The sequence below is a fragment of the Setaria italica genome, chromosome IV, assembly GCF_000263155.2.
Source record: "Setaria italica strain Yugu1 chromosome IV, Setaria_italica_v2.0, whole genome shotgun sequence".
In the NCBI taxonomy this organism is placed as follows: Eukaryota; Viridiplantae; Streptophyta; class Magnoliopsida; order Poales; family Poaceae; genus Setaria; species Setaria italica.
In genome coordinates this window covers 17,264,319-17,291,402 of record NC_028453.1, presented here as the reverse complement: position 1 = coordinate 17,291,402, position 27,084 = coordinate 17,264,319, and the positions used below count along the sequence as shown (strand labels likewise).

General features: G+C 43.3%; 1 protein-coding gene across 4 annotated transcripts; it reads left to right on the top strand.

Moving 5' to 3' along the window:
• The first annotated feature begins 3,370 nt into the window (after positions 1-3,370).
• On the top strand, positions 3,371-6,826 carry LOC101758782. 4 transcript variants are annotated; one of them, XR_001163812.2, is made up of 5 exons: positions 3,379-4,003; positions 4,706-4,977; positions 5,103-5,365; positions 6,100-6,294; positions 6,545-6,826. XR_001163812.2 is itself a non-coding variant. In XM_012845152.2 (4 exons), exons 1-4 carry the CDS (start codon positions 4,918-4,920, stop codon positions 6,231-6,233), a joined length of 366 nt encoding a protein of 121 aa, XP_012700606.1. In that variant the 5' UTR covers positions 3,371-4,917; the 3' UTR covers positions 6,234-6,533. The 4 variants fall into 4 exon arrangements, 1 of the variants encoding a protein (XP_012700606.1); XR_001163813.2 differs by having other exon boundaries at positions 3,380-4,977; positions 5,103-5,156; positions 5,260-5,365; XM_012845152.2 differs by lacking the exon at positions 6,545-6,826 and having other exon boundaries at positions 3,371-4,977; positions 5,103-5,156; positions 5,248-5,365; positions 6,100-6,533.
• The last annotated feature ends 20,258 nt before the right edge of the window (positions 6,827-27,084 follow it).

Genomic DNA, 27,084 nt, shown 5'->3' with positions numbered 1-27,084 from the left:
TGCCGATGTTCATGATCAAGTGTTTGAAAGTACTAATCTCATACCTAGTATGGGATAGGGAAGCCTAGTACCTGATTGAACTGGGGCGTGGCTTATAGTTCTGCTGTCCTTGGAACGATGTTCCCATGGTGCATCATGTGGGTGCAAGTGCAGTCACAGTACAGCAAAGAGGCTGGGACTATGGAGCATTGCATGCCAAGGGAAGTTTGGCCCTGACACGTGCCTGGGGATCGATGGGGATGGCTGACAAGTGAAGCGACCCTTCGTGGTGCGCAGATATCGTGGGATTAGGTTCGCCATGCATGGTTAATAAATTCAAATTGATTCGTCTGCCTCTCACAGTTTGGGACTGCTTAATCGCTATTCCGCACTGAGTAAAGATGGAACATGATGATGATATTAATCTTGATGCTTGTCCTTTAATTGTTTGGAAACTATGCTTGCTTAGTATAAGTTGCTAATCTAGACTGGTTAATAAACTTAGAACTTGAGCTAAAATATTGAAAGTAAGGATCAACTTTAGGCATGGCAAAAATAAACCCACAACAAGTCGGTGACGTAGTTATCACCTGTCGGGTCAGTTTTGCTGAGTACTAGTTGCTCAGCCTTGCTTGTGGCTATGTTTTCAGGTAGTGCTGAGTTCGAGGAAATGGTTGCCAGTTTGACTTGGCCGACCCAACTCCCTCCGGGTTGGTCGGTCGAGTGGAAAGCAGCCTCAGACAGCGTGGATCGTTGAAATGGATGTCATGGTCGGCTTTGCCATAGTATTATGTATCGTCGTGTAGCTTTCGCTTGATTTACTTCTTCATTGTTTACAACCTTGCAAACTCTGCTTGAATTTCGTAAACTCTGATGTAATAAATTGTTGAACTATGTTAATGTGATGGGAATGTTGTAATTTCTATGCCACTCACCTTCGTGTAAGCAATGCTTCTTGATCCTGAGTAAGTGATTTATCGGATGAAATCCGACGGACGACCAAGTTGACTTGGTTAAAGTGCACGATCGCGTGTCAGGTGACGTAAGTGCATTTTAGTCAGGTTAATTTGGGGTGGTTCCACCACAGCTGATGAACTGGTCATAGGCATCTGTGAATTTGGTTGACCACAGCCTTGATGGTTGTAGCCAATGAGCCACTCTCTACGCTGTAGCAGGCGGTGGATCGAAATGAGGTCGACATAGGGAAAGGTAACAGATGGGAGAGAAAGTAGAAGCTAGGGTTACAGCATGTTTGAGAGTGAGGATGGCTGCTCCCTATTTAAATTGGTACGATAAATTGTTTTTCCGGTTAATTATTATGCTGGTACAGTAGGAACTTATCCTGAATGGTCTAATGTAACACTGTACGAATAAAAATAATTAAATATTTATATATGCCGGCGCGAGCAGGATATTCATATAATACTAATACTAATAAAATAATTAAAATGGACCTTATGGTATCTACTACTACTTGAAAAAATCAAAAGGGAGAGTTTTTTTTTGTGGTTCTCCTTCCTCTCCGCTCCGTAGCCCTCGTTCCAAGAGTTTTCTTTCGTCCGATACCGCTAATTTCCTTCCAGCCGTCCCTCCGCTCCTCCCCCTCGCGCGCCCTACGAAAAAATCCCTCTGCTCGCTCGCCTTGCGCCGTCCGTCTGCATCCTCTCCGCTGCCGCCCGCCATCCTTCTCTTGTCGCGCGCCCTGCGCCGCCACCGCCACCTGCCCTCCTATTCTCCTCGCGCACCGTGCACCGCCGCCGCAGCCCCTCCTCCTCCTCTCTCTCCTCCACCCTCCGTTAGGGGACTCCATCCACACCATCGCCATGCGCCACCACGCCGGATCCGTGGCAGAGGAGCCCATGGACTCCATCCGCACCACCTACGTGTGCCGCCATGCACCCCCTGCCCGGTTGCCCCTCCGCACCAGAGTAGCACCCCCGGTCTCCCCTGTGCGCTGGTAGACGGACGGACGCCTCTGACTACTTCTGTGCCAACAGCACCGCCGCCAAGCTCGCCCCTACGAAAACAGTAACCTCTTCTGCCCATCGGCACATCTCCATAACAATCCGTTTTTTCTCTACTACCTTATCTGGTGGTTGGTCCACATAGAGGATAATGATTAGTGGATTTTCTTGATTGGGAACATAGTACATCATTTATATTTTCCTGTTCTCCATTATCTGTATTGTGAAATTGCTTGACAGATGGCTAGAATCTTGTTTTTTTAGTGATTCCAATGGTAATTAGATCATACCAGATCTAGATACAATATAATATAAGATGATGTTGCAGACCGAGTCATCTAATTCTTGCAGTCTAATTCTAGGAGTTTTAGGCAGTGGCACATGATTCCAATGATAATTAGATCATACCAGACCTAGATACAATGTTCTTTGAAAGAGGTCTAATTACCATTGTTGCTGCTGGTGAACTCTCGTTGATAAACCTTGCTGAGTGCTTACTAGGGGCATGTAATTTTTTCAAAGAGGTCTAATTAAGAGTGGTAATTTTTTCCATCCAATGTTGTATGTCTAACCCTTTTTTGTTTGATAGAGGTACTTGTGATCTACAACCATTGATAAATTGTACTTGTGATATGCAACTATTGATAACTGATATTGTTTCCCATCCCCTTGGTTGGCTTCACATAAGCAAACTGACCAAAGTCCACCACTGATAGTTTCATTTATCAGTTGTGCAGACTTCTGGAGAGGTCAGCTAAAAAAAGGTTACGTAGACATTTATAATTATCTTGTTCTTTTATTCAATTTCAGACTGTTTATTTAGATACTACAGTAGCTTGCTGCATCCCACATTGTGCCCTGTTCTATTTTTTCTGAGTGACTTACTTTTAAAATATGAACTTAGACATATGTATGACTGATAGGAGGACATATACATACTTATCTCTTCCGCTTGTAGAGCTCAATTCTTTCATTCCGTTTGGAACCTTTCTGTCATTAGCAGTAAATGGATCTCTTATCTAATTCATTCAAGTTACACTGTGCAACATTTTTCTTCTTTGATTTTTTTTAATTTACATATATGCCAAGGTTGGAGACGATGGTTGCCTACTTCTGACTTAATAAATCAATAACTAGCATGCATGTATACTTTTGCTTATTCACCTTTACCCTCTGGTGTTTACTATTGCCTATTGGAATGTTAGTGTAAACATCAATTTTATGAAAGCACCATTATTAAACCTGAAGCCTGCAGAGGGAACCGACGATGAAGCGTGCTGCCTGTTCGGCGACAAAAGAGAAGGAAAGAAAACCATGCATACTGTTGGGAGAGGTGAGTGTTTTTAATCATTTGAAAATATATTTTTTATAGAACAGATTCTGTACTTCCCCTAATTACTAATTGTTATATTGGAGTAAATAATTTCTTGTAGATATGGTGATCCGAGGAGCACATGACCATGCATAGGAGCTAAAAACACAATTTTGGTATAATTTGTAGCTTTGAAGGTATGCATCAATATACGAAATAGCGTGCTATATAGTGCCGCTGCGGTTGGGCGATCATGCCCCCTGGATAAGGCACTTTACAGCGCTATTGCTGCTATGGCAGCTAAAGCGGGAATTAGCGGCGCTAAACTGCTTAGCGACTGACGTCATTTAGCACCGCTACGCTGAATCTGCTATCTCTCCACCATGCTTGCGGCCACCCGAGGTCCTCTCTAGTCGCCAGCTCTGCTCATGCCACCCACCTCTGATCCTGTGCGTCATCGTTGTCTAATGCGTGGCCATAGCTCACAGAACCTTGGGTTGGTCTGCTGCAGCAAGCAAGTGCTCAAAGTCTCAAACCATTGGAGGTCCCTCTGGTGTTGGTACAGGTACATGCCGGCAGTAGGAGAACGCGAGGTGGGGAGGGAGCAGCAGGCCGGCAGCAGGAGAGCGCGAGCTGGGGAGGGAGCAGCGGCCGGGAAGCGCGAGGCTGTGGAGTGAGGAAGGAGCAGCGGTAGCCAGAATGGATGGGAGCCGCCGGCAGGAAGCGCCATGGGATTAGGATAAGGCAGGTAGGCAGGGAGGAAGGGGATGTGGACGTGGGGAAGTTCACGTGGGCTTGCACATCTCAGTCAGCAGGGGAGGATTTTGGGCCATCTATTTCTCATTTGGGCCTTCGTATTTGTTGTAGTAGTTAACTTTTTTCCTTTTCTTAATTAGTCTGCTAATTGGATTAGTGGATGCTAAAGCGCGCTCTAGCAGCTCTTAGTGTTATCAGCACCTCCGCTACCTATCATAGCCCGCAATTTCGTACATTGGTACATGCATACAACTTATTCTCACTCAATTTGTAATCTTGTTTGTCGAATCTGCTTACAGGAGCTTGCTGTTCTTTTTCAGGACTATTTTCATGGTTTGGCTATTTGTTATAACTTATTTACATAATAATAAGAACGTACTCTTCTTTAGTAATGTGAGAGTTTTCGTCAGTTAAATATCTGCCTCATTATAGAAGGGGTTAAAGTGAAGGCAACATGGTTATTCTGGCAATCGTTCAGATCAATCAATTCATCCCCGTATGATTCTCAGAATTTGACTTATTCTCGTTCTGTGTGATCTAATTCAGATGCCCATTATATACTCTGAACTCTCATTCTGAACCGTTTAGAAAAAAATGTTGACATGATGTACACTATAGCTTGCCAAGACATTTTCGTTCTTTTCTTCCCGATTCTTGCACGGAGCCATGGAGTTTACATTTTTTTGTATTGCAGGATTTTATTTAGGGAGAAGAGGAAGAAGGTGAAGATGAGATTTACTAGAAGGTGAGCTTGAAGATGATCGATGGATGCAAGGCGCGGCGATAGGGAGAAGGAGAAGGAGCAGGCTGATGTCGGCATGTCTGTCTCCGTCAACGGTGATTGGTTTTTTCCTCCCTATATAATTGTTTTAATGTTCTATCTATCTGTCACTCCTTCAACGCTACATGTGGGCGGGTTGGCTTGCGCTGCCAGTTGTGAACTCCTTCCGTGACATGGAACCCAAGGTGAGGTCACCTCACCATGCCTGGTACCTGTTTGTTGTTTTGCTCATGTGAACACTCAGCGCTGCTTGCCCACGGGCATTCTCATATAGATACAAGCTTGAATATCTGGCTTGTTGTTTTGACAGATGGTGAGTGCAACGCATTGGAGAAGCATGAGGATGTCCTGTTACCTCATCAAGGTTTGCATACTGCATCTCGATTTGCTCTAGATTTACTATGATCACTAGGCAAATTGGTGGTTGTGGTAACCTAAGGAGCTACAATGAGAAGAAATTTGGCCAGCCCTGGCAAACGTCGGCGTTGAACTGGATCATCAAGTCCCTGGACGTGTTTCGACTTAAAGTAGATGCTTGGTTGGCTTATCACACCCAGGGCACATACAGAGATGGTACGAGCTTCTACTCTTTTTTTCTGTGGGTGTTGCTTGAATTGGAATGTGATACAGAAACCATAATGCTATCTCCATCCTGCTTCATCCCCATCCCGGTTCAACCAGAGGATCACTAATTAGTCATATTAAATTGGTGGAGGAAATATGGAGTCGTTAGGGTGTCATCATGTCCTTACACTTCTTTGTAGGAGCTAAATGTTGAGATCACAAATAGAAAAGGAACAGGGAACAACCATATAGCAAAAGCTATTCCATATGAGTGTTGGTCTTTCCACTAACATTATATTGTGTTTTAAAAAAACATACACCAAGGGAATGGCTAGCTTGCCAATTTACCGAACTAATGACGGAAATAAATAAGCGGCTCCGGTTAACCCGTACGTAACAATTATTTTTTCTGCATTGTTTTGCTGCATCAGATTTTATTTGAGGCATTGCTAATATGACTTTGGAAAATATAACTTAATTTCCTTCTTGAAGAAAAAATGTATCTGTTACTTGTGTGATCGACTAATAATGAAAATATATCTATAATACTAAAGATATCTATAATACATTATTGCAGTTCCCAAGTCTTTTACCAGGTGAACCACAATGTCTCTGAGAAAAATAAACTTCAGTTTAGTGTATATAATTGTTTAGTAGCTCTGCGCTTTAACCTTGAATTTTCCTTCCCTTTTTCTCATTTTTGTACCGTTGGCTTGAATCAATGAGCCTGACCTATGCAACAGTCATTGGAATTCTCCTCAAGCTGAAGAGACTCACAAATCGGCATCCGTCATGTTACTCTTCGGCGTGCTGGATGGCCACAGGCAACTGGGACAGTGGAGCAGGACGCCATGCTGAACTGTATATACGTGTTTAGATGTGTGACGAGGAGTGGAGCATGTTCCAGATGTGCAAAGATGAGCAGGCATCAAGTGGATGTAAGACTTGGTGAATTGATCTGAAAATTGTTTTGAAACAGAAGACATTTCATATTGTAATTTACTTATCATCATACTTTAGTAGCAATAGAACTTATACATGTGTTGTGTTTCCTTTCACCATGTTAGGGCACTAGGTTCACTGATGAAATTATTTTTCTTGGTTGATAGAACAGCATTGACTATTTTTGGAACCCCATTGTTTATGTTTTTAAAAACCTCTTCATCATCTATGATATTTGTTCTTCAGGAACAAGTCAGAAGTAAGCTGGCTGCATTGGAGGTGGGCCATCAAAATGAAATTTAGAGAACAGTTTCTGTATTCACTCGACTTCAGAAATATGTGAAATCAAGAAAAGAGATAGACAGAAGACTAGATGTGCACTTCCAGAGAAGAATGTATGTACCTTTGTAAATGTCTCTTGCATTTCTTGAAGTATGCAATTGTACTGTATTCCTCATAGTCAGGTCATGTGTATTACTTATAAGGACAAGTGCCATTTGTTTTTTCAAGTACACTATATGCTACTCCCTCCGTTCCAAATTGTAGGTCGTTTTAGCTTTTCTAGGTTCATAGATATTATTATACACTTATATATATATAATATATGTCTAGATGCGTAATAATATCTATGAACCTAGATCTGTTTCATTTGCATATATGTATAGTAGAATGGTTGTTTGCATCTGTATCTCCGTAAACATGCTTGCGAACATTTGTTTTAGTCAACTATGTATCACCAAGACACCGAGATCCTGTATCTATTCTGTGACCTTGTACTTATTTGTATGAACTAAGAGCAGATATGTTATTTATATTATTTTCTATTACAAGTGTGTTGACACAAGCAAGCAATCACTTTCCTTTCGTCATGGCTGTTGGTTATAGACTGTTGTTCACGACCATTTCATTACTTCAACAATCTGACACCATGTTGGCTATAAACCTGATTAAATTGATTCTTATGTATCTAAAAAAATCATGTTTCCCATGCTCTATGTATTTGCGCCGAAATCTTTTATGCCTGTAGCAACACTATGGGCACGATTCTAGTAGATAGAAAAATCTATAGATGATGCACGTATGCGGGCGATGGAAGGACGACGTAAACATCGTTGATGTGGTGCAAACCACCCTAAAAATGTGGTGTCCCAGGGCCTCACCGATACACACCAGTAAAGGTGCTAATGGTCTAAGAACGCAATCATCAAACTATTTTAATAAATCATGTCATCTCACGCTAGACCACCCTAGTATACCACCTTCCAAGACCAAATGAAACTGCACTGTGTGCATCATTTCCACCAAATCAAACCACGCACCTTCTAAAACCATGGTTTCAAACCTCAGTCCCATCCATCCATCTACGTGCAAGAGGCCAACCTAATCAATCCTTGCGTTGCAGAGGCCCACAAGCAATTCAACCGGTCTAAAAACAGTAAAAATCAACAAAATTAAGGAAAAATCAATTCAACTTATTTGTCATCACATCATTATACAGAAATGATTTGCAAGCATGTGCTAACTGAGCATTTCACTTGAGAAGATGACACACCCATCTATAACATGGTAGGAAGGAACTGGATCGAGGTGGTGCGGGGTGCAGATCTGGGAGTTCTTCGCTTGGAGATAGCGATCTATGGTGGGGGTGACGACGATGCCATCGCTGTAATCCGTTAGCAGTTTGATGCGGGTGCTAAAGAAATCGTAGAGGCATGTGACATAACCTCCGCTGCCGTCCTCGCCACCGCCATCCCTGTGGAGCACGAGGTTGGTTGTTGGAGAGCTCGGCGGCAGGGTAGTGGGTAAAGGTGCTAATGGTCAAAGAACCTAACCATAACTGAACCAAACTATTTTAATAAATCATGTCATCTCACGCGAGACCATCCCACCCCTAGTATACCACCTTCCAGGGCTAAGGTCCTGTTTGGCACGGCTCCACTCCTAAACTCCAGCAACTTCATCAAAAAATTCAGCCAAACACCCCAACTCCAAAACTCCATGGAGTTGCCAACGCCATGGAGCTGTAGTGCAAATGGAGGTGGAGTTTTGGAGCACCTCTTTTGCTACTCCAGAAATCTCTCTTTTTAACCTCCTCGTGGAGTTGGTGGGTAATTACCCACCAATGCCACTGGTTACACAAAAAAACGTTTCATTCTATTCTCCCTTCTATTCTCCCGAGCCCCACTTGCCGCCAGAGCCTCGCCCGTCGCCGCCCCCGTGGCCGGCCGGCCCCGCCGCCCGTCGCCGCCCCGCCGCCCGGCGCCGCCCGTCGCCGCCCCCGTGGCCGGCCGGCCCCGCCGCACGTCGCCGCCCTCGTGGCCGGCCGGCCCCGCCACCCGTCGCCGCCCCACCGCCCATCGCCGCCCTCGTGGCTGGCCGGCCCCACCGCCCGTCGCCACCCGCCGCCCGTCGCCGCCCCGCCGCCCGTCGCCGCCCGCCGTCCGCCGCCCGCCGCCCGTCACTGCGCCCGTTGCCGCCCCCGTCGTCGCCCACCCCGCCGCCCGTGGAGGGTCTCCCGTGTGCGGCACAGTGCAGTGGAAAAAGGGGAAGAAGAAGATAGGATAGAGAGGATGACAAGTGGGGCCTTAATTGGGGGGCAACAATGGCAATCCACACTGAAAATCGATCTTTTTTGGAGCTGAGAGCACCCATCTAGCCAAACACCCCATTTTTATTCTGGAGTTTTGGAGTGGAGCTGGCTCCATGTGGAGTTCTGGAGTGGAGCAGCTCCACCCGGAGTTGGAGCCATGCCAAACAGGATAAATTAAACCGCATGCGTACATCATTTCCACCAAATCAAACCACGCACCTTCTAAAAACGTGGTTTCAAACCTCAGTCCCGTCCGTCCGTCCACGTGCAAGAGGCCAAGCTAATCCATCCTTGCGTTGGAGAGGCCGGGCTAAAAAAACAGTAAAAATCAACAAAACTTAGGAAAAATCAATTCGACTTTTTTGTCATCACATCGTTATGCAGACATGGTTCGGAAGCATGTGCTAACTGCACTAGTAGAGAACTCACCTTCTATCTAACCCTTTTTATCCCGGTTGATTTTGGATCCGGGACTCAAGTGTCTTTAGTCCCGGGTCAAAAATGAACCACCGAAAGCCACCGACGGGGAGAGATTTAATCCCGGTTATAAAGACCAACCGGGACCAAAATCCCCCCTTTAGTCCCTGTTGTAACGGCTAAAAAAAATCTAGCACCGACGGTGACAAAAGCCCCCTAGTTTCGGTTGGTAATTCCAACCAGGATAAAAGGTTTAGTCCCGGTTGGAATTTTCAACTGGGACAAAAACTCCTCACCTATAAATACCCCTTGCTTCTTCCTCCTAGAGCCCAAGCCACTCCACCAGACCGAGAGCTTCTTCCTTCTCTCCATGGCGAGCAAACAACCTTAGGGAGGTGCTGCTCGATTTTTTTTCCTTATTTCCATGGGGATTTCACTCATCCAAAGTGTTGTAAATGTTAGCTACTTCATGCTCCCTTCATTTATTGTTATTATACTTTGTTTTATGCTTTAGAGATAGAGAAAAATGAGTTTTTCTAGAATGAGGGAGAATGGAGACGATTTTTATTATACATGTTTTTGAGCTAGAATTTGATGGATAGCTTGCTTGTTATATTTGATTCGTATTAGGTAAAGAACTTGATCAATATTAGGTATGGGAAGAATAGAGTAAATATGTTTTTAATATTTAGTCATTGCAATAAAATTAAGGTAAATAAATTATAGGTGCAAGAAATAGAATTTGGTCATTGCTACAATATTTCATGTCACTGTAATTTAACAATAATTGTATTTCTTTAACCAATAATTTATTTATCTCATGGTTATTGCAAGGACTAAATATTATAAACACATTTACTCTATTTTTTCCCCTACCTAACATTGATCAAGTTCTTTATCTAATACGAAGCCCTATGTTCATTTTTCACGTAATACGATGCAAATGGACCGGTAATGGATGTACCACCTCCGTTCCTCTAATCCTAGAGAACAGTGTCTACACATGGCAGAAATATGCTTACACTATTCTTTGGTATTGGAGGAGCGGAAGTGGCTCTCCATTCTCTGGTATTGGAGGAACATTTTAAAGAGCTGGTTCCTCCACTCCTCCAATACCAGAGAATAGTGTCCGCACATGGCATGAATGTGCTTACACTATTCTCTGGTATTGGAGGAGCGGAGGTGGCTCTCCATACACTTCGTAGAAGATTGAGTCATGTGCAGAGATGGCTTGGAGGACGAATATTCTGCTATGTTGTACCATTATTTTAGGATAATTGATTACGTGAAGTCAACCTTTTCTGCTAGTTTGTATGATTAATTTGTAAATAAATTGTAGGTGTAAGAAATAGAATTTGGTCATTGCTACAAGTTATTGAATAGTTTGTGATGAGGACATCACATGCTCGGATACAACCATATTGGCATATTTTAACTCCGAGATGAAACAATTCTTTATCATAATTATATGTGATACATTTGATGAATTGATGCTGCACCATGATGTGTATTCGTTGTCAATTTCAGAAATACATACATGGATAAAAAATAGTGTTAAACACACATGGAAGGTATGGAGGACCAAAGAAGTAGATTGGAGGCCAAGTCCAAGTAATCCTAACATCCTCCACCAGGCCACCACGTCACTTTTGGCGCAAGGAAAGAAAGAGATCCAATCCAACACGTTTTGGTGCTGGATTCGGACTACAGCTCTGGCCCAACTTGCAACGGCCTCCATGATCTCATCCGGACTCCGTTTTAGGTGTTCAAGTACTCCTTGGAATCCTTATGAAGTCTATTTTCATATGGATCTAGAATCATATCCATAACTTCTCTGAGTCGGCCGAAATTATCGAAATACTACCGAGAGGTTTTGTGTCCAAAGGTGCTGCGTCGCCTTATTTTGGCCCAATGGGCCGTGTATCAAGTTGGGTCCATTAGGGACATGTCCTAGGGTTGGAGCACGACTCCAACACCCCTCTGGTCGTCCTCCTAGGTATTAATAAGGATTAGAGCCGTCACGAACAGATTGAGTTTTGTTTAGATCAAGTTTAGCTCTCGCTACTTGCTTGTAAGCGCGCGTGCTGGATCAGCCGTCCATCTTGCTATCTTCGGGACCCCACCTTATTGAGATTGAGTTGGAAACCTTCATCTTCATCTAGTAAATTCAGTACTTATTATACTTGTTCTTGCTAGTTCTTCGATTGCTTGCAGGACGAGTGCCCTAGTGGCCGAGTGACGCGCTCCACAAGATCGCGGCAGCCATTGGAGGTGGTGTATCGGTTGCTAAGGCGCAGCTTGGAAGGCTATAGTCGGGCCGTGAACATCATTTCCATCGACCAATCGAGTTATCCCACACCTGTCATCGAAAGATCGGGAATCAACCCTAGCGGGTTCATATCAGTTGGTAATCAGAGCAAGGTTTATCGGTGAGAGACTTCCAATCCTTCGCTGTTTTACTTTCCCATAGTCCAAAAAAAGCTAAAAAAAATTAGTAGATTAGTTTACCTGCAATCCTATAAACCCTTTGAGCCTTTGCTAGCACTGCTTAGTTAGGGCTTGTTGAGTTTTTGGTTGCATCGGTTGTGTCGAGTTGTTGGTCTTAGTATCTTTTCCTTTAGAGTTTTGAGTTCTATCACGTTTTGGTCACCACGACATCCACCATCACCATATACATCATTGCTGCGTTTCTACCACCACGGATCCATATGATGTTCGATTTGGGAGATTAAATACAATCTAGAAAGCTGAAGTTGTCTTCTTTCCAACGGATCTGACCTTATAGCAAAATTCATTCCGAGCGCTCCGCAATCTTCCTAGAGATTTTCGTATCTGCTGTATTTACAAGAGTTGTTAAATCTGAATTCAAAGGGGCTGTGTGTGATAGCCTTTTTGTTTTGGTTGTTATAGTACCACACAAAAGTTTAAGGCTCCTACAAAAAAAAGGGAAAAGAAAGAAGAAAAAAAAAGAAAGAAAAAGGATAAGAGAAGGAGAAGAAAGAAGGGCCTGAATATGTGAATCTATTGTTTTTCTTCATGCTGTGCTAGTTGCTCTTTTTCAGTGACTACCTTTGTGCCTAGGCTCACGTCTCTAGCATGGTTTAGCCTAGGACCAGCACAATACCACCGTTGAATGATTACTCAACTTGCTTTTGTGACTAACGTGGTGGTAGTTTATTTCCTTGCTTAAGTCCACCTACAGCTCCACATATTCGACTACAGCATGACAGGTTTTTTGTTGCTGCGGCACCGATACACTTCACTCCACGGTTGTAGACTTGTTGGTTGCCGTCACCTCCTGTTTGGCTTGGTAAGAACTTGTAAGAGCTTGTGTGAAACAATTTGAGTTTGAGAGAATTACAACCGACACATCCTAGTAGTTGATAGGAGGATAAATACTATTTTTGTGTTTTTTATTTTCTACTAATCATGGCAGGTGATACGGAGATTTTTGAGCTGTTGAAACTCGACCCTTATATTCAGGATGTCATTCAACACTTGCCGTTATATAATGGTAAGTATGATCCTGAAGCTTATATTGATTGGGAGTTAAAAGTAGATAATGAATGTGATGAGCATGACCTATCTGGGAAACAAAAGATTTATATTGCCTCTAATATTTTAACTGAATTTGCCTTACTACAATGGAAACACATTTGTAGGCGTAACAAAGTTTTAGAATCTTGGGAAGACTTCAAATGTCTTTTTAGAGATGCATTCATTCCTGAATATTATGCTAATTATTTGCTTGAAAAATTAGTCAACATGAGGCAAGATAGTAGGACTGTGAAAGAATACTTCTATGATTTTAAAATTTGTATCATGTTTTGGTGGATTAGATGAGTGCATGGAAGATGTTATGAGTAGGTTCATGAGAGGGCTCAATTTTGAAATTCAAACCTTGTTAATTAACAATTCTTATAGCCATATTGGTCAATTATTTTGTCTTGCTCTCAATGCTGAAAAGGAGATTCTAGTATCTATGAATAATTGCAAGAATGATGTGACTCATAATGTCCAAAATTTGTCCACTCTGCATGCTAATGTAGAGCAACAAATAGTGGAACCCATTGTCGATTTTCCTTTGTCAAAAAATGAATTACTTGTTGTTCCTTGTGATAAAGAGGACTTGTGTGCTGATGATTCTTTTACTCCTATACCACAAGTAGTGAATAAGTGTGATACTTTTGGTTTGGAATCATACAAATGTGCTAAAGATAAGCTTTTTTATCCTATTACTTGTGCACAAGATGAACTGAATTTGCTATCCTCTTTAAATACTTTGGGCTATATTGAATTTGATGTTTTGTGTAATCTATATTGTCTAAAAGAGAAACTTAAATTTGATTCTGGTTTGCCAAGTTTTAATCATTGTTCGCTTCATGCAATTGGCAAATATGATAGCAAAGGAGAATATTTGGTGCATAAAGTTTATATTTGCTCCAATCTGAAATATCCTTTTGGGCTACAATACCATGATCAAATAGAGAGCTGCACTAACACTAATAATGTCTTGCAAAGTTTTTCTAGTTTTTCCCATATGCAACAGGGTAAGACCAAAGAAGGGGAGCATTACTGGTTGTGGCAATGTAGCATGGTCGTCGCTCCATGCTCCAACATCAAAACAAGCACCTTAGAATGCCATTGGAGCAAGTCGAGGATGACTTGCAGCCAAGAAGGGGAGAATGATAAGGATATCACATGCTCGGATACAACCATATTGGCATATTTTAACTTCGAGGTGAAACAATTATTTATCATAATTATATGTGATACATTTGATGAAGTGATGCTGCACCATGATGTGTATTCGTTATCAATTTCAGAAATACATACATGGATCAAAAATAGTGTTAAACACACATGGAAGGTATGGAGGACCAAAGAAGTAGATTGGGGGCCAAGTCCAAGTATTCCTAACATCCTCCACCAGGCCACCACGTCAATTTTGGCCCAAGGAAAGAAAGAGATCCAATCTAACACGTTTTGGTGCTGGATTCGGACTGCAGCTCTGGCCCAACTTGCAACGGCCGCCATGACCTCATCCGGACTCTGTTTTATGTGTTCAAGTACTTCTTGGAATCCTTATGAAGTCTATTTTCATATGGATCTGGAATCATATCCATAACTTCTCTGAGTCGACTGAAATCATCGAAATACTACCAAGAGGTTTTCTGTCCAGAGGTGCTGCGTCACCTTATTTTGGCCCAATGGGCCGTGTATCAAGTTGGGTCCATTAGGGACATGTCCTAGGGTTGGAGCACGACCCCAACACCCCTCTGGTCATCCTCCTAGGTATTAATAAGGATTAGAGCCGCCACGAACAGATTGGGTTTTGTTTAGATCAAGTTTAGCTCTCGCTACTTGCTTGTAAGCGCGCGTGCTGGATCAGTCGTCCGTCTTGCTATCTTCGGAACCCTACCTTATTGAGATTGAGTTGGAAACCTTCATCTTCATCTAGTAAATTCAGTACTTATTATCCTTGTTCTTGCTAGTTCTTCGATTGCTTGCAGGATGAGTGCCCTAGTGGCCGGGTGACGCGCTCCACAAGATCGCGACAGCCATTGGAGGTGGTGTATCGGTTGCGAAGACGCAGCTTGGAAGGCTGTAGTCGGGCCGTGAACGTCGTCTCCATCGACCAATCAAGTTATCCCACGCCTCTCATTGAAAGATCGGGAATCAACCCTAGCGGGTTCATATCAGTTTGCATGTTAAATTAGATTGACATGAAAATTACACCGGTCAACTTAATGCTACAATTTTGGAATAGGACAACAAAGATACACTAATAAAGACTACATACGCTACATAGTGGACTTCATGAAGTGAAGAATCCAAAAATAATGGTAGAATAGAAGAACTTCGAGTCCACAAACTAGGGCTGAATATCATAAAATAATCTTGAAATAATTTTCCAAACGCCTTTTGGAGCCACATTCTCATAATAGATGTACGGTGGCCCAATAGCCTGTTCAGGCAGAGATCTATTTACTGACCTTGACCCATTGACTTTTGGTTGGTTTTGGCTTGCCAAAATGGGCCATGCTCAGTGAACAGATCTTTTGCCTAGACGGGCTATTGTGTGCCACCATACTTCTATTATGAGAATGTGACACTTGCTCCAAAAGATATTTGGACAATTATTTCAAGATTCCTTTATGATATTCAGCCTGAGTATGTGGACTGAAAGATCTTTTGTTGCACCATTATTTTCTGGTACTGGAGGAGCAGAGGTGACTCTTCATAGATTTCATAGAAGATTGAGTCATGTGCAGAGATGGCTTGGAGGATGAACATTCTGCTATGTTGTACCATTATTTTAGGATAATTGACTACGTGAAGTCCACCATTGAGCATTTGTAATTTTTAGTGTATATATATTTTATTGTCTGGTTCCAGAATTCTAGCATTTTTCTTTTTATCGACCTAGTGAATGATATGAATGTTGATTGGTCTAATTTTTATGTGAATTGTTTTTATCTTTATTGATAGAGTCGGAGTGCCCGATCTTTCGGTGAGTGGAGATAAATTCGACTTGGTGGAAATAGACCCTCACGATCTGACTACGACGAGCGAACCTGAAGCGCCAATGCAATCGCTGAACCAACTCCATGTGGTTACCAACCTTGCCAGCGCAAGATCAGCCTGATCACGAAGATTGATTCCTATCCGCAATCGAAGAACGAACAAGAAAAAGAGGCGAGCAATCTAAATATCACTCGAAGGTGGAGTTCTGAATCACACAAGAACAGCACGTATTTGCGCATGTTCGAGAGTAGCTAAAGCTAGATGTAAAACAAAACTCAAGTTGTAAACAAAAGGGACTCCGACTAAATAAAGGGGGTGCAGCCCCTGGAGTCCGGAGGAGGCGCCACGGCAGGAGGGGGGCGCGCGTGACCAGGGGGAGGGCTGCGGCTCCCACCTAGGCTGCCCTGTTGGGCCATCTTCTTATTCCGCTGGGCCTTCGTTCCTTAACAGCATGATGAAGTTTAATTCTCTCGCACGGGCCCGAGTGATTGGCCCAACTGAATGATCAACTGTAGGCGCCTGAGGTGGAGGAGCAACTGGAGGCGCCTGAGGTGCTGCTGGTGTAGATGTACTCATGGTGTCCTCATCATTTATGAAGGTTGATTGGTGTAAATTATCAATATTGATCAAGTTCTTTATCCAATACGAAGATGTATATCCATTTCTCACGTAATACGATTCAGATGGATCGGCAATGGATGTATAACGCAGACAGACGGACCAAGGAGTTTGTTGATGGCTTGCATTATTTTCTCAAAGTGGCCAAAGCCAACAAGCCAGAAAAGGGATTCATATGTTGTCTATGCTTCCAATGCAGTAACAAGAAGGACTACTTCTCCTGGGGGACTGTTCACAACCACTTGTTTAGATATGGTTTCATGCCTAACTATTTGATTTGGATCAAGCACGGCGAAAGAAGGGTTATAATGGAAGATGGCGAAGAAGAGGAGGATGATAACAACTTTCTGGACTAGGCTTTAGGTCAAGCTTTTGTAGATACTACAATGGGCGAGGCTGATGAAAAAGAGTTTGCAGAAGACGACCCTATTGAAGATCTTTGTCAGGTGCTACGGGATGCACAAAGAGATTGCGAAACTGAGAAGGAATCAGAAAAGTTGCAGTGCATGATAGATGATAAAAAATTTATTGCACCTAGATTGCAAGTAAGGGCATAAAAAACTGGGTACCACACTGGAAATATTACAATGGAAGGCAAAAAATAGTGTGTCCGATAAGGCATTTCAGGGGATATTGAAAATTGTAAAGGACATTCTTCCTGAGAATAATGAATTGTCATCCACAACATATGAAGCTAAAAAGGTTGTTTGCCCTCTGGGATTAGAGGTTCAGAAGATACACGCATGCCCTAATGACTGTATCCTCTATCGTGGTGATGAATACAAGAAATTGGAAGCTTGTCCTATGTGTGGAGCGTTGCGGTATAAGATCAGGCGAGATGATCCTGGTGATATTGAGGGGTAGCCTCCCAAGAAGAGAGTTCCCGTGAAGGTGATGTGGTATTTCCCTATAATACCACATTTGAAGTGTTTGTTTAGAAATAAGACGAATGCTAAGTTGATGCGATGGCATAAAAAAGAACATAAGCAAGATGAGATGCTGAGACACCCCACGGATGGGGCTCAGTAGAGGTCAATTGATAGAGCATTCTTGGACTTTGAAAGTGATGCAAGGAACATAAGGTTTGGTTTAAGTACTGATGGATTCAATCCATTCGGTGAGTTGAGTAGTGGTCATAGTACTTGGCCTGTGACCCTATGTATGTTCAACCTTCCTCCTTGGCTGTGCATGAAGCGGAAGTTCATTATGATGTCGGTGCTTATCCAAGGCCCAAAACAACCCGGCAACGACATTAACGTGTACCTAAGACTGTTGGTTGATAAACTTTTACTACTCTGGAAGGAAGAAGGTGTACGTGTGTTGGATGAGGATAAACAAGAGAGCTTTGACCTACGAGCATTGTTGTTCATAACCATCAATGATTGGCCTGCACTAAGTAACCTTTCAAGACAAACAAATAAGGAATATCGGGCCTGCACCCACTGTTTAGACGACACAGACAGCATGTATTTGAAACACTATAGGAAGGTTGTGTATATGGGCCATCATTGATTTCTTCCTGCTAACCACCTGTTAAGAAAGAAAGGAATGCATTTCAAAGGGGCGCCAGACCATCGTAAAAAACCTGCACACCATAATGGAAATTGTGTATTTGAGATGATAAAGGATGTAAGGGTAGTATTTGGAAAGGATCTTGGTAGTGAACCTTTTCCAAACGATGATAATGGACATGCACCCATGTGGAAGAAGAAGTCTATATTTTGGGAGCTACCTTATTGGGAAATTCTAGAGGTCCGCAACGCAATAGATGTGATGCACCTGATGAAGAATCTTTGCGTGAACGTGTTAGTCTTCATGGGTTGTTATGGGAACTCAAAAGATACATTGGAAGCATGACAGGACCTGAAATGTATGAAGCAACGAGATGACCTACATCTGGAAAAGAGAGATAAAGGACAACACTACTTATGTCCTGCTAGTTACACTCTCAGCAAGGAAGAGAAGGATAGCATGCTTGAATGCATGAAAAGTATCAAGGTTCCGTCTGGGTACTCCTCGAATATAAAGGGAATAATAAATATGAAAGAAAAAAAGTTCACAAATCTAAAGGCCCATGACTGCCACATGTTGATGACCCAGTTGTTTCCGGTTGCACTGAGGGCTATTCTACTAGAGAATGTACGATTGGTGCTCGTAAAGCTATGTGCGTTTCTCATTGCGATTTCACAGAAGACGATTGACCCAACCAAGCTACTAAAGCTACAGAACGATGTGGTACAATGTCTTGTCAGCTTTGAGTTGGTATTTACACCATCCTTCTTCAATATTATGATGCACCTCTTGGTTCACCTAGTTAAAGAGATTACTATTCTCGGCCTAGTATTCCTGCACCATATATGGCCTTTCGTGAGGTTCATGTTAGTCTAAAAAACTATGTTCTTAATCATGCCCGTCCAGAAGGAAGCATCACCAAAGGACATAGAACAAAGGAGGTCATTGAGTTTTGTGTTGATTTTATTGACTCAATTAATTCAGTTGGGGTTCCAACATCACCCCACGAGGGGAGGCTACGGGGAATGGGCACCCTTGGAAGGAATTCAAGTTTGAGCGATGAGAGTGATTTATTCCACAAAACACACTTCACGATTCTACAACAATCATCCTTTGTGGCTCCGTATATCGAGGAACACAAGCAGATTCTACTTTCCCAATACCCGACGAAATCCGATGCCTTTATTATATGTCATCACATGGATACATTTCCCTCTTGGTTGCGTCAACACCTTACGGGTAACTCCACGATTCACGAACAACTCGTTTGGTTAGCCAAGGGACCTTCTAGCACAATCGTGAAATTTAAAGGTTACGAGATAAATGGTTATACATTTTACACGAGAGTCCAAGACCAAAAACGCACCAACCGTGGTGTCCGTATAGATGCCATAGACAACAACAAAAGTAAGGAATTGTATTATGGTTTCATAGAGGAAATTTGGGAACTCGAATACGGACCGCTGAACATCCATCTATTTTGTTGCCAATGGGTGAAGCTAACTGTAGGTGGCGTAACGAAAGATCAGTATGGAATGATAATAGTGGACCTAACCAAGACTGGATACAATGATGAACCATTCTTCCTTGCCAATGATGTGTATCATGTTTTCTATGTGAAGGACATGTCTAGCAAACTCAAGAAAAATAAAGAAGATAAAGAAAAACTATGGGAGCCAAAGCGCCACATAGTTCTTCCAGGTAAAAGAAAAATCGTGGGAGTCGAGGATAAAACAGACCAGTTAGATGATTATGATTAGTTTGATGGCATGCCTCCATTCGCTGTTGAAGTTGACCCAAGCATCATGCTAGCCAAAGAAGAAGCTTCGTACTTATGCTGCGATCATGACCATGGAACTTTCGTCAAGAAAAAGTTTTTAACGTTACATTATAATGCACTAAATATGGTGCACCTTTATGTAATGCTCTATGGGCATCAAAACTTTTGAATTATATTGTAATGCTCTACGATGAACCTTTGTTCGATCAATATAAACAATGTTAACTTGACCACATACATCAATTGTATTTTTTCCACGTTGAAATTGTTTAATTGAAGAGTTTGTTGATGATAGTGATGCATTAAAATAATTATTTTAAAAACTTAATCAACTAGTATAGAATTAATAACTGATTCAAACTTATTTTAAATATACTTGCTAATTAAATATATTTTTGGATGTTCAAAATATGTAAAGTTTTTATTTTTCTTTAACAAAACCAGTGCAAAACAACTGAAAACATATAAAAATTAAAATTACAAAAGCAGCGGGAAATGAAAAGGGGACCTTTATTCCCGGTTACAAATTCCAACCGGGATTAAAGGGTGCTTTTCCATCTCCTGCACGAAAATCACCCTTGAGTCATGGTTGGAAATTGCAACCGGGACTAAAGGCCACCTAGTCCCGTGTTGAATTTGCAACTGGGACTAAAGGCCCTTTAGTCCCACTTGCAAAGTCAACCCAGGATAGGGCGGTGAGGTTAAATCATCCGTCCCCTTCTCCCCTGCCTCATCTCCCTCACTTCACTGGATCCACCACCTCGTCATCTTTGCTTGTCTCCCTCGGTCGCTGTCCGCCCGTGCCCCAACCGCCATCTATCTGTGCCCCGTCCGCGTCCCGGCCGCCGTCCGCGCGCGCCCCATCCGCTGTCCACCCGCGCCCCATCCGCCATCCGCCATCATGCCCCTTTGCCGTTCGCATCCCGTCCGCCGTCCGCCTACGCCGTCGCGCGCCCCGACCGCTGTCCCGCCGTCCGCGCCGCGCTGCCCCGCCGTTCGCCCACCCCTCGAGCCATCCCCCTCGAAACGAGGCTTGCTGATGCAAGGGTCCTTTTTTTTACTTTTTTTAGTCTGTAATTACTATTTTTAATTTGTATAAATTACATTTACTCCTTAGAAAATTAGTATGAACTAGTTGAAATACTTAGAAAAATTGTACAAATTAGTTTAAATACTTAGAAAAATTAGTGCAAATTAGTAGTTTAATTACTTAGGAAAATTGTACAAATTAGTTTAAATACTTAGAGAAATTAGTACAAATTAATTTCAATACCTATAGAAAAATTGTACAAATTAGTTTAAATACTTAGAAAAATTGTATATTTCACAAGTTTCTTTTGATTGTATATTCATGTCATTAGTGTGATATTGATTTTCGGAACTCGTTGGTAGTTAACGTGAACAAAAGGTCATTTAGAAAATAAACAGTCACGCACTTGGATTTTTTGGCATCCATGTGCAAATATTAGGTATTTTATAAATTTATGGTTGATCAAAGTTCCAGTATGTAACATGCATCACTTGTAGTAATCTGCGGGGTTACTGTGAGAAATCTTATTAGAGGCATTTCAATTCCCAGTATCTTGTATTTAAAATTTCAAGAGCAAGTAAGATAATTTTCATGTGTATATTTCACAAGGACCTTTTGTACGTTCTAATACAATTTTTAATTTAATGTATCTATGATTACATGTTCGTAACTAATGTCATTATTAAGTTGACATGGGAGACGGGGAGGATGCAGGGTATATAATGGAGCAGATTATTGCTGGCGGTAGTGGCTCCAACATTCCAAGAACCTACACTGAGGATGAGGGTAGCCAACAGACATGTTCCTCGACATGTCCGATGATGGCAATAATGAGCTGGAACATGGCGTTGATGACAATGCGGAACAAAACCTTGCCGTGATGGAAGGTTCTGGCAAGGTATATATCATTTTTATTGTTTTACCTCATCTATAATTTCATATTCATTATTACTATGGACTAATTAATGAATCTTGAACTTTTAGCCCTCTGGATCGATGAGGCGAAATAAGCCACGAGGTCGTACAAAGATAATGGAGGGAATGCTTCACATGACCGAAGTAGCAGAAGAGGGCCAGCTAATTGCTCCTGAAAATATGGCAAGAAAGTTCGTGAGTCAATGCGGGGCTATGGTAAGAGACAACATGCCCATCAGCATTAGAGAATGGAAGGGTAAACAAAATGATCCATACGTGCTCCCACAGACATAGAAAGATATGTTGTGGGCAGATGTCAAGAAACACTTCATACTTCCTGATAGTATTGAAGAAAAAGTTGTGAAAGATTGGATGCTGAAGAAAATAGCAACCCAATTCTGGACCTTCAAGATGAATCTGGATGCCAACTTTATCAAGAAGGCCCGAACTCCAGATTTTAATGAGTGTCCAAAGTTAAGGGACCACTGGAACTCATTTCTAGAATACAAGATGAGTTAAGGTAGTATGAACAAGGTTCATGTCTACTCAACCCATGCCTACAAGAAGGAGTACCATCATCATCTAGGGTGAGGTGGTTACATGAGTGAAATTCCCAAGTGGAAAAAGATGGAACAAGACCTATTCGATCGAGGTATCGTACCAGTGACTATTGATTGGCCCGATCGATTGAAGAATTGGTATTACGCTCACGGAGGCAACCTGAGCCAAGAGGATAGGACACTTATGTTCAATGAAATAATACGCCAGAAGGCTGAAAGGTTTATCCAAAACATTGAAGATGCTAAAGTGGGAAAGTTCAAGATTGATAGAGAGAACGATGAGCTCACTTTGGCGCTCGGGAATCTCGAACACCCAGGATGTTGCCGAGGTTTCGGGGTCATTTTGTGGAAATTTGCTTTCCGTAAGGACATCAACACGTACAAGCCAGAAGAGAAGAAAGGAACAGCAAGAGGAGAGTTGGCGGCACATGTCAGAAGCTAAAGTACATTAACAAGAAGTAAGAATGCAGGAAGAAATTAATGGATGAGTGGCCCTGGCAGTTACTGAGATGACCCAATCTGGAGCACTGCTAGATCCCAACATCATCATTAGCCCTTCTCAATGCCGACGCAGCTGTGCTTCCACAGGTGTCGGGCATGCACCCTAGGCCCACGAGTAGACCTTGGACGGCCCACTAAGGGACGTACTCGGATGTGATCAGGACAAAGGGATAGGCTTATCCCACTCGGACTAGTCAAGTATGCATATGGAAAACTACTTGGGCCATACCGAGTAGAACTCTGTAATTATACTCGACTAGGACTTGGACTTGTAACCCTACCCTTCCGTGTATATAAGGGTAGGCAGGGACTCCCCTCAAATAGAACAACTCCAAGTGCATCTAAGATCAATACAAACAAATACACAGGATGTAGGGTATTACGCGATCTAGCGGTCCGAACCTGTCTAAATCGTGTTCCTTGCGTCACCATTGATTCCTTGATTCTCGACGGCCCTTACCGCACAAAAGACCACCTAGGGTACCCCCTAGGTAGGTTGCCAGTCTAAAACACCGACAGCTGGCGCACCAGGTAGGGGCGCTCGTCGAGTTTCTTAGTGCGAACTCAATAGCAACGATCGTCATCAAGCCCGTCTTCACCATCGAAGCAGGCGCAACCTTCGTCTTTGGATCCTGGCTCTGCATCGCCGATGGTGCTGGATCGTTCCGGCACTACATCATCAACGTCCAAGAGAAGAAATCGGAGGATTCGGTCAGCAGAAACCAAAATTTCAAAGTCAACAACCTTAAGTTTGACTACACGTCGGACTCGACTTCGGTTCAGACTAGTCGGTCCCAGTCGCTCCCCAAATCGACTTCAACTCCAAAACGGTTTCCAAACGGACTCCGCAATGCAGCCGAAGCCCACCAGAGTTTCCTCACTCGAATTCAAACTCGAACTCGGGAATGACGAAAATGATGACTCCGACTCAGTCTATCTCCCAGAGATACCATTATCAGGACTAGCCCAGGGTCTGGTAATAACTACAACATCGCAAGGCAGATTCATTCACTGGCTAGGAATGCGACCATCCCTTGCTCGCGACTATGAGTCACGCCTTGTTGCTCACATAGACAACCTCTCGTACCAGGAAGGCGTCCCACTCACTTCTAACCATGAGGAAAGTTCCATAGAGATTGCAACATCAAGCTCCAGAAGCTACTACCCAGACAGGGAAGTCTTTGTTATTACTCAAAATAACAACCTGGGTACTAGCCAGAACAGAACCCCCAGGCGATTAGCACAACTCGACAACATCTTGGAAGACGAGTCTACAGCTGACGCCCCACAAAATGAAACCTCCGATCAAAGGAACCAAAGAAGGATGCGCAATGCTACTCAGGCTAAGCGACGGTAGATGATGGCTACAAATATTCCCATCACAAACCTTGAAAGAGCATTCGACGCAGTTCAGGCTCAAGAACATACCACTCCACTCGCAGCAATCGCTTTTATCAATCTTTTAACAACGCTCATACCCCGAGACGGAGACAACGAGGCCACAGCTTAGCTCGTGCAACGCGGCAATGGACTAATCGCACAACTCGCAGAGCAAGCTTACAAGCTACTTGACAAAGAATCACCAATCCCATCTGTTCCTCGCATCACAGCTCATCAAGAAGGCAGTAGAGGAGCTGCAGCCAACAACAACAATGCTCAAAGAAACGACAACAAAGTCGTCAACCAACCTCGGCAACACAACCAAGGCCCAAGTAAACACAATGCCCCAATACGCCATAAGGATGTTGGAGAAGTCAGCTGCACCAACTCAGTAAAAAGTATTCGCCCTACTCGAAAAAACTACAAAGTGTCAAATTTCAGTGATCTACGAGAAATACTTAACAGTCGGCGTGAGCGAGAAGTTGACAACTACAACCACTTTCCTACTTTCACAAATAGGGTAATGAAAACAAGACTACTCGAGAAGTTCAAACCAATGGGAATCACCAAGTATGATGGCAAGCAAGATCCCATTCAATGGCTACGATGCTACTCGCTCGCGGTCCAAGCAGCCGGGGGCAATAATGATACCAAAGTTATCCACTTTCCCATATGCATGGAACCCGGACCACTAACATGGCTCGAGTCCCTCAAACCCAAATCAATCGACTGTTAGGCCGATTTGACAAAGGCTTTGCCGGGTCCATGGCTATACCAGGCAACAAGATCGACTTGAGTCAAATAAAGCAGAAAGAAGGTGAAACCTTACATGACTACTTAAGATGATTCTTCGAAAAGAAGGCAACTATAGTTGACATTTCAGAAACAGGCGTCATCGAGTGCTTCCAGAACGGACTCTATGATTGGCGAACATACCAAGACTTCGATCGACGATACCAGCTAACGTCAAAGACCTCAAAGTCATGGTGCAACAGTGGGCAGACGAAGAAGACAAAGAGTGCGAAAGGTTTGGCTCTCATCGCAACCGAGGATGCGATAACACCAATGACCAGGATAGAACTTGACACAATGATACTCGAAATAACTTTTCGAGTAATCAGAATCGCAAAAGGAAGCCTGACAACACCGTTGCTGCCATGACCAACTCTAGGAAAACAGGATCCCGTAAAAACGATGAAGGGCCAACCTTCACCGAGCTACTCAAAAAGCAGTGCCCATGGCACTCGACTAGCAAGCACTCGGCAATAGATTGCTACAGCATGCGTCGAGTCATGCAAGACTTACCCGCACCACCACCCCAACAGATTCACCCTTTTATGGCATCGTACCTGGAAACGCAGCTATACCGCTTGGACAAGTTGTCCTTCCAGTTACCTTTGGAACTAAGGAGCAGTACCGCACCGAGTATATCAGATTTGAAGTCGCCGACTTCGAGACATCTTACCACGCCATACTCGGAAGGCCAGCACTCATCAAGTTCATGGCCATACCACATTACGTTTAGTTGGTACTCAAAATGCCAGGGCCTAAGGGAGAACTAACGCTACGGGGAGATCTACGGCGATCCTACGAATGCGACACTGAAGCCATGGAGATCGCCGCGACTTCTCAAGCACCTAGTCCCATGCAACAAGTCTTCACAGCTTCAAAGAAACTCCATCCAACCGAACTCGAGATCCCAGAAAACAAGTCAGGGTCTACAAAGGTGAAACCCGCAAGCGAGCAAGACTTCAAACTAGTCGATCTCCAGACGGGTGACTCCTCAAAGACAGCCCTGATTGGAACAAGGCTAGATCCTAAATAGGAATCCACGCTTGTCAGTTTCCTTCGGGCTAACCACGATATCTTCACTTGGAAACCAGCTGACATGCCCGGTGTGCTCAAGGAGCTGATCGAGCACTCTCTAAATGTTGATCCCAAGGCTACTCCAAAATGGCAGCGACTCCGCAGGTTCGCTCAAGACAGACGAGAAGCAATCAAAAAAGAGCTAGCCAAGCTACTCGCGGCAGGGTTCATCAAAGAAGTCTTTCACCCTGACTGGCTAGCCAACCCCGTACTCGTTCGTAAGAAAAACAACGAGTGGAGAATGTGCGTCGACTACACCGACCTCAACAAGCACTGTCCTAAAGACCCTTTCGGGCTACCTAGGATCGACCAAGTGGTGGACTCCACTGCTGGGTGCGTTTTACTATGTTTTCTCAATTACTACTCAGGCTATCATCAGATAAGCCTCAAAGAAGAAGATCAAGCTAAAACAGCCTTCATCACACCATTTGGAGCTTTCTGCTACAAGACAATGTCCTTCGGACTAAAAAACGCAGGAGCAACCTATCAACGAGCTATACAGATAAGCTTCAAAAAACAACTACATCGCAATGTTGAAGCTTATGTGGATGACGTAGTCATCAAAACAAGAAACCAGGAGGAACTCATCGCCGACTTGGAGGAAACTTTCTCCAGTCTACGAGCTTTCCGATGGAAACTCAATCCTACTAAATGTGTCTTCGGAGTACCTTCTGGCAAGTTACTCGGGTTCATCATCAGCCATCGCGGCATTGAGGCCAACCTGAAGAAAATATCTGCCATCACAAACATGCAAGCACCAGCTAGCATCAAGGATGTGCAGAAACTCACAGGCTGCATGACAGCTCTCAATCGGTTCATCTCAAGACTTGGAGAATGGGGACTACCTTTCTTCAAGCTTCTCAAATGACAGGACAAGTTCAAATGGACAAAAGAGGCAGACAAGGCACTGACGCAACTCAAAAACTTTCTGTCAAAGCCTCCTATACTCACTGCTCCATCTCCAAACAAAGACTTGCTCCTATACATAGCAGCTACTACTCATGTCGTCAGCACAATGATAGTAGTTGAATGGTCTGAACCAGGCCACGTTTACAAAGTCCAAAGACCTGTGTACTTTGTCAGTGAAGT

Bases quoted from the DNA above. Each gene is read 5' to 3' on its own strand.
- LOC101758782 (XM_012845152.2), top strand. From the start codon at position 4,918: ATGTGGGCGGGTTGGCTTGCGCTGCCAGTTGTGAACTCCTTCCGTGAC. The intron at 4,978-5,102 runs GTGAGGTCACCT...TTGTTTTGACAG, and splicing joins TCCGTGACATGGAACCCAAG to ATGGTGAGTGCAACGCATTG. The intron at 5,366-6,099 runs GTACGAGCTTCT...CCTATGCAACAG, and splicing joins CCAGGGCACATACAGAGATG to TCATTGGAATTCTCCTCAAG.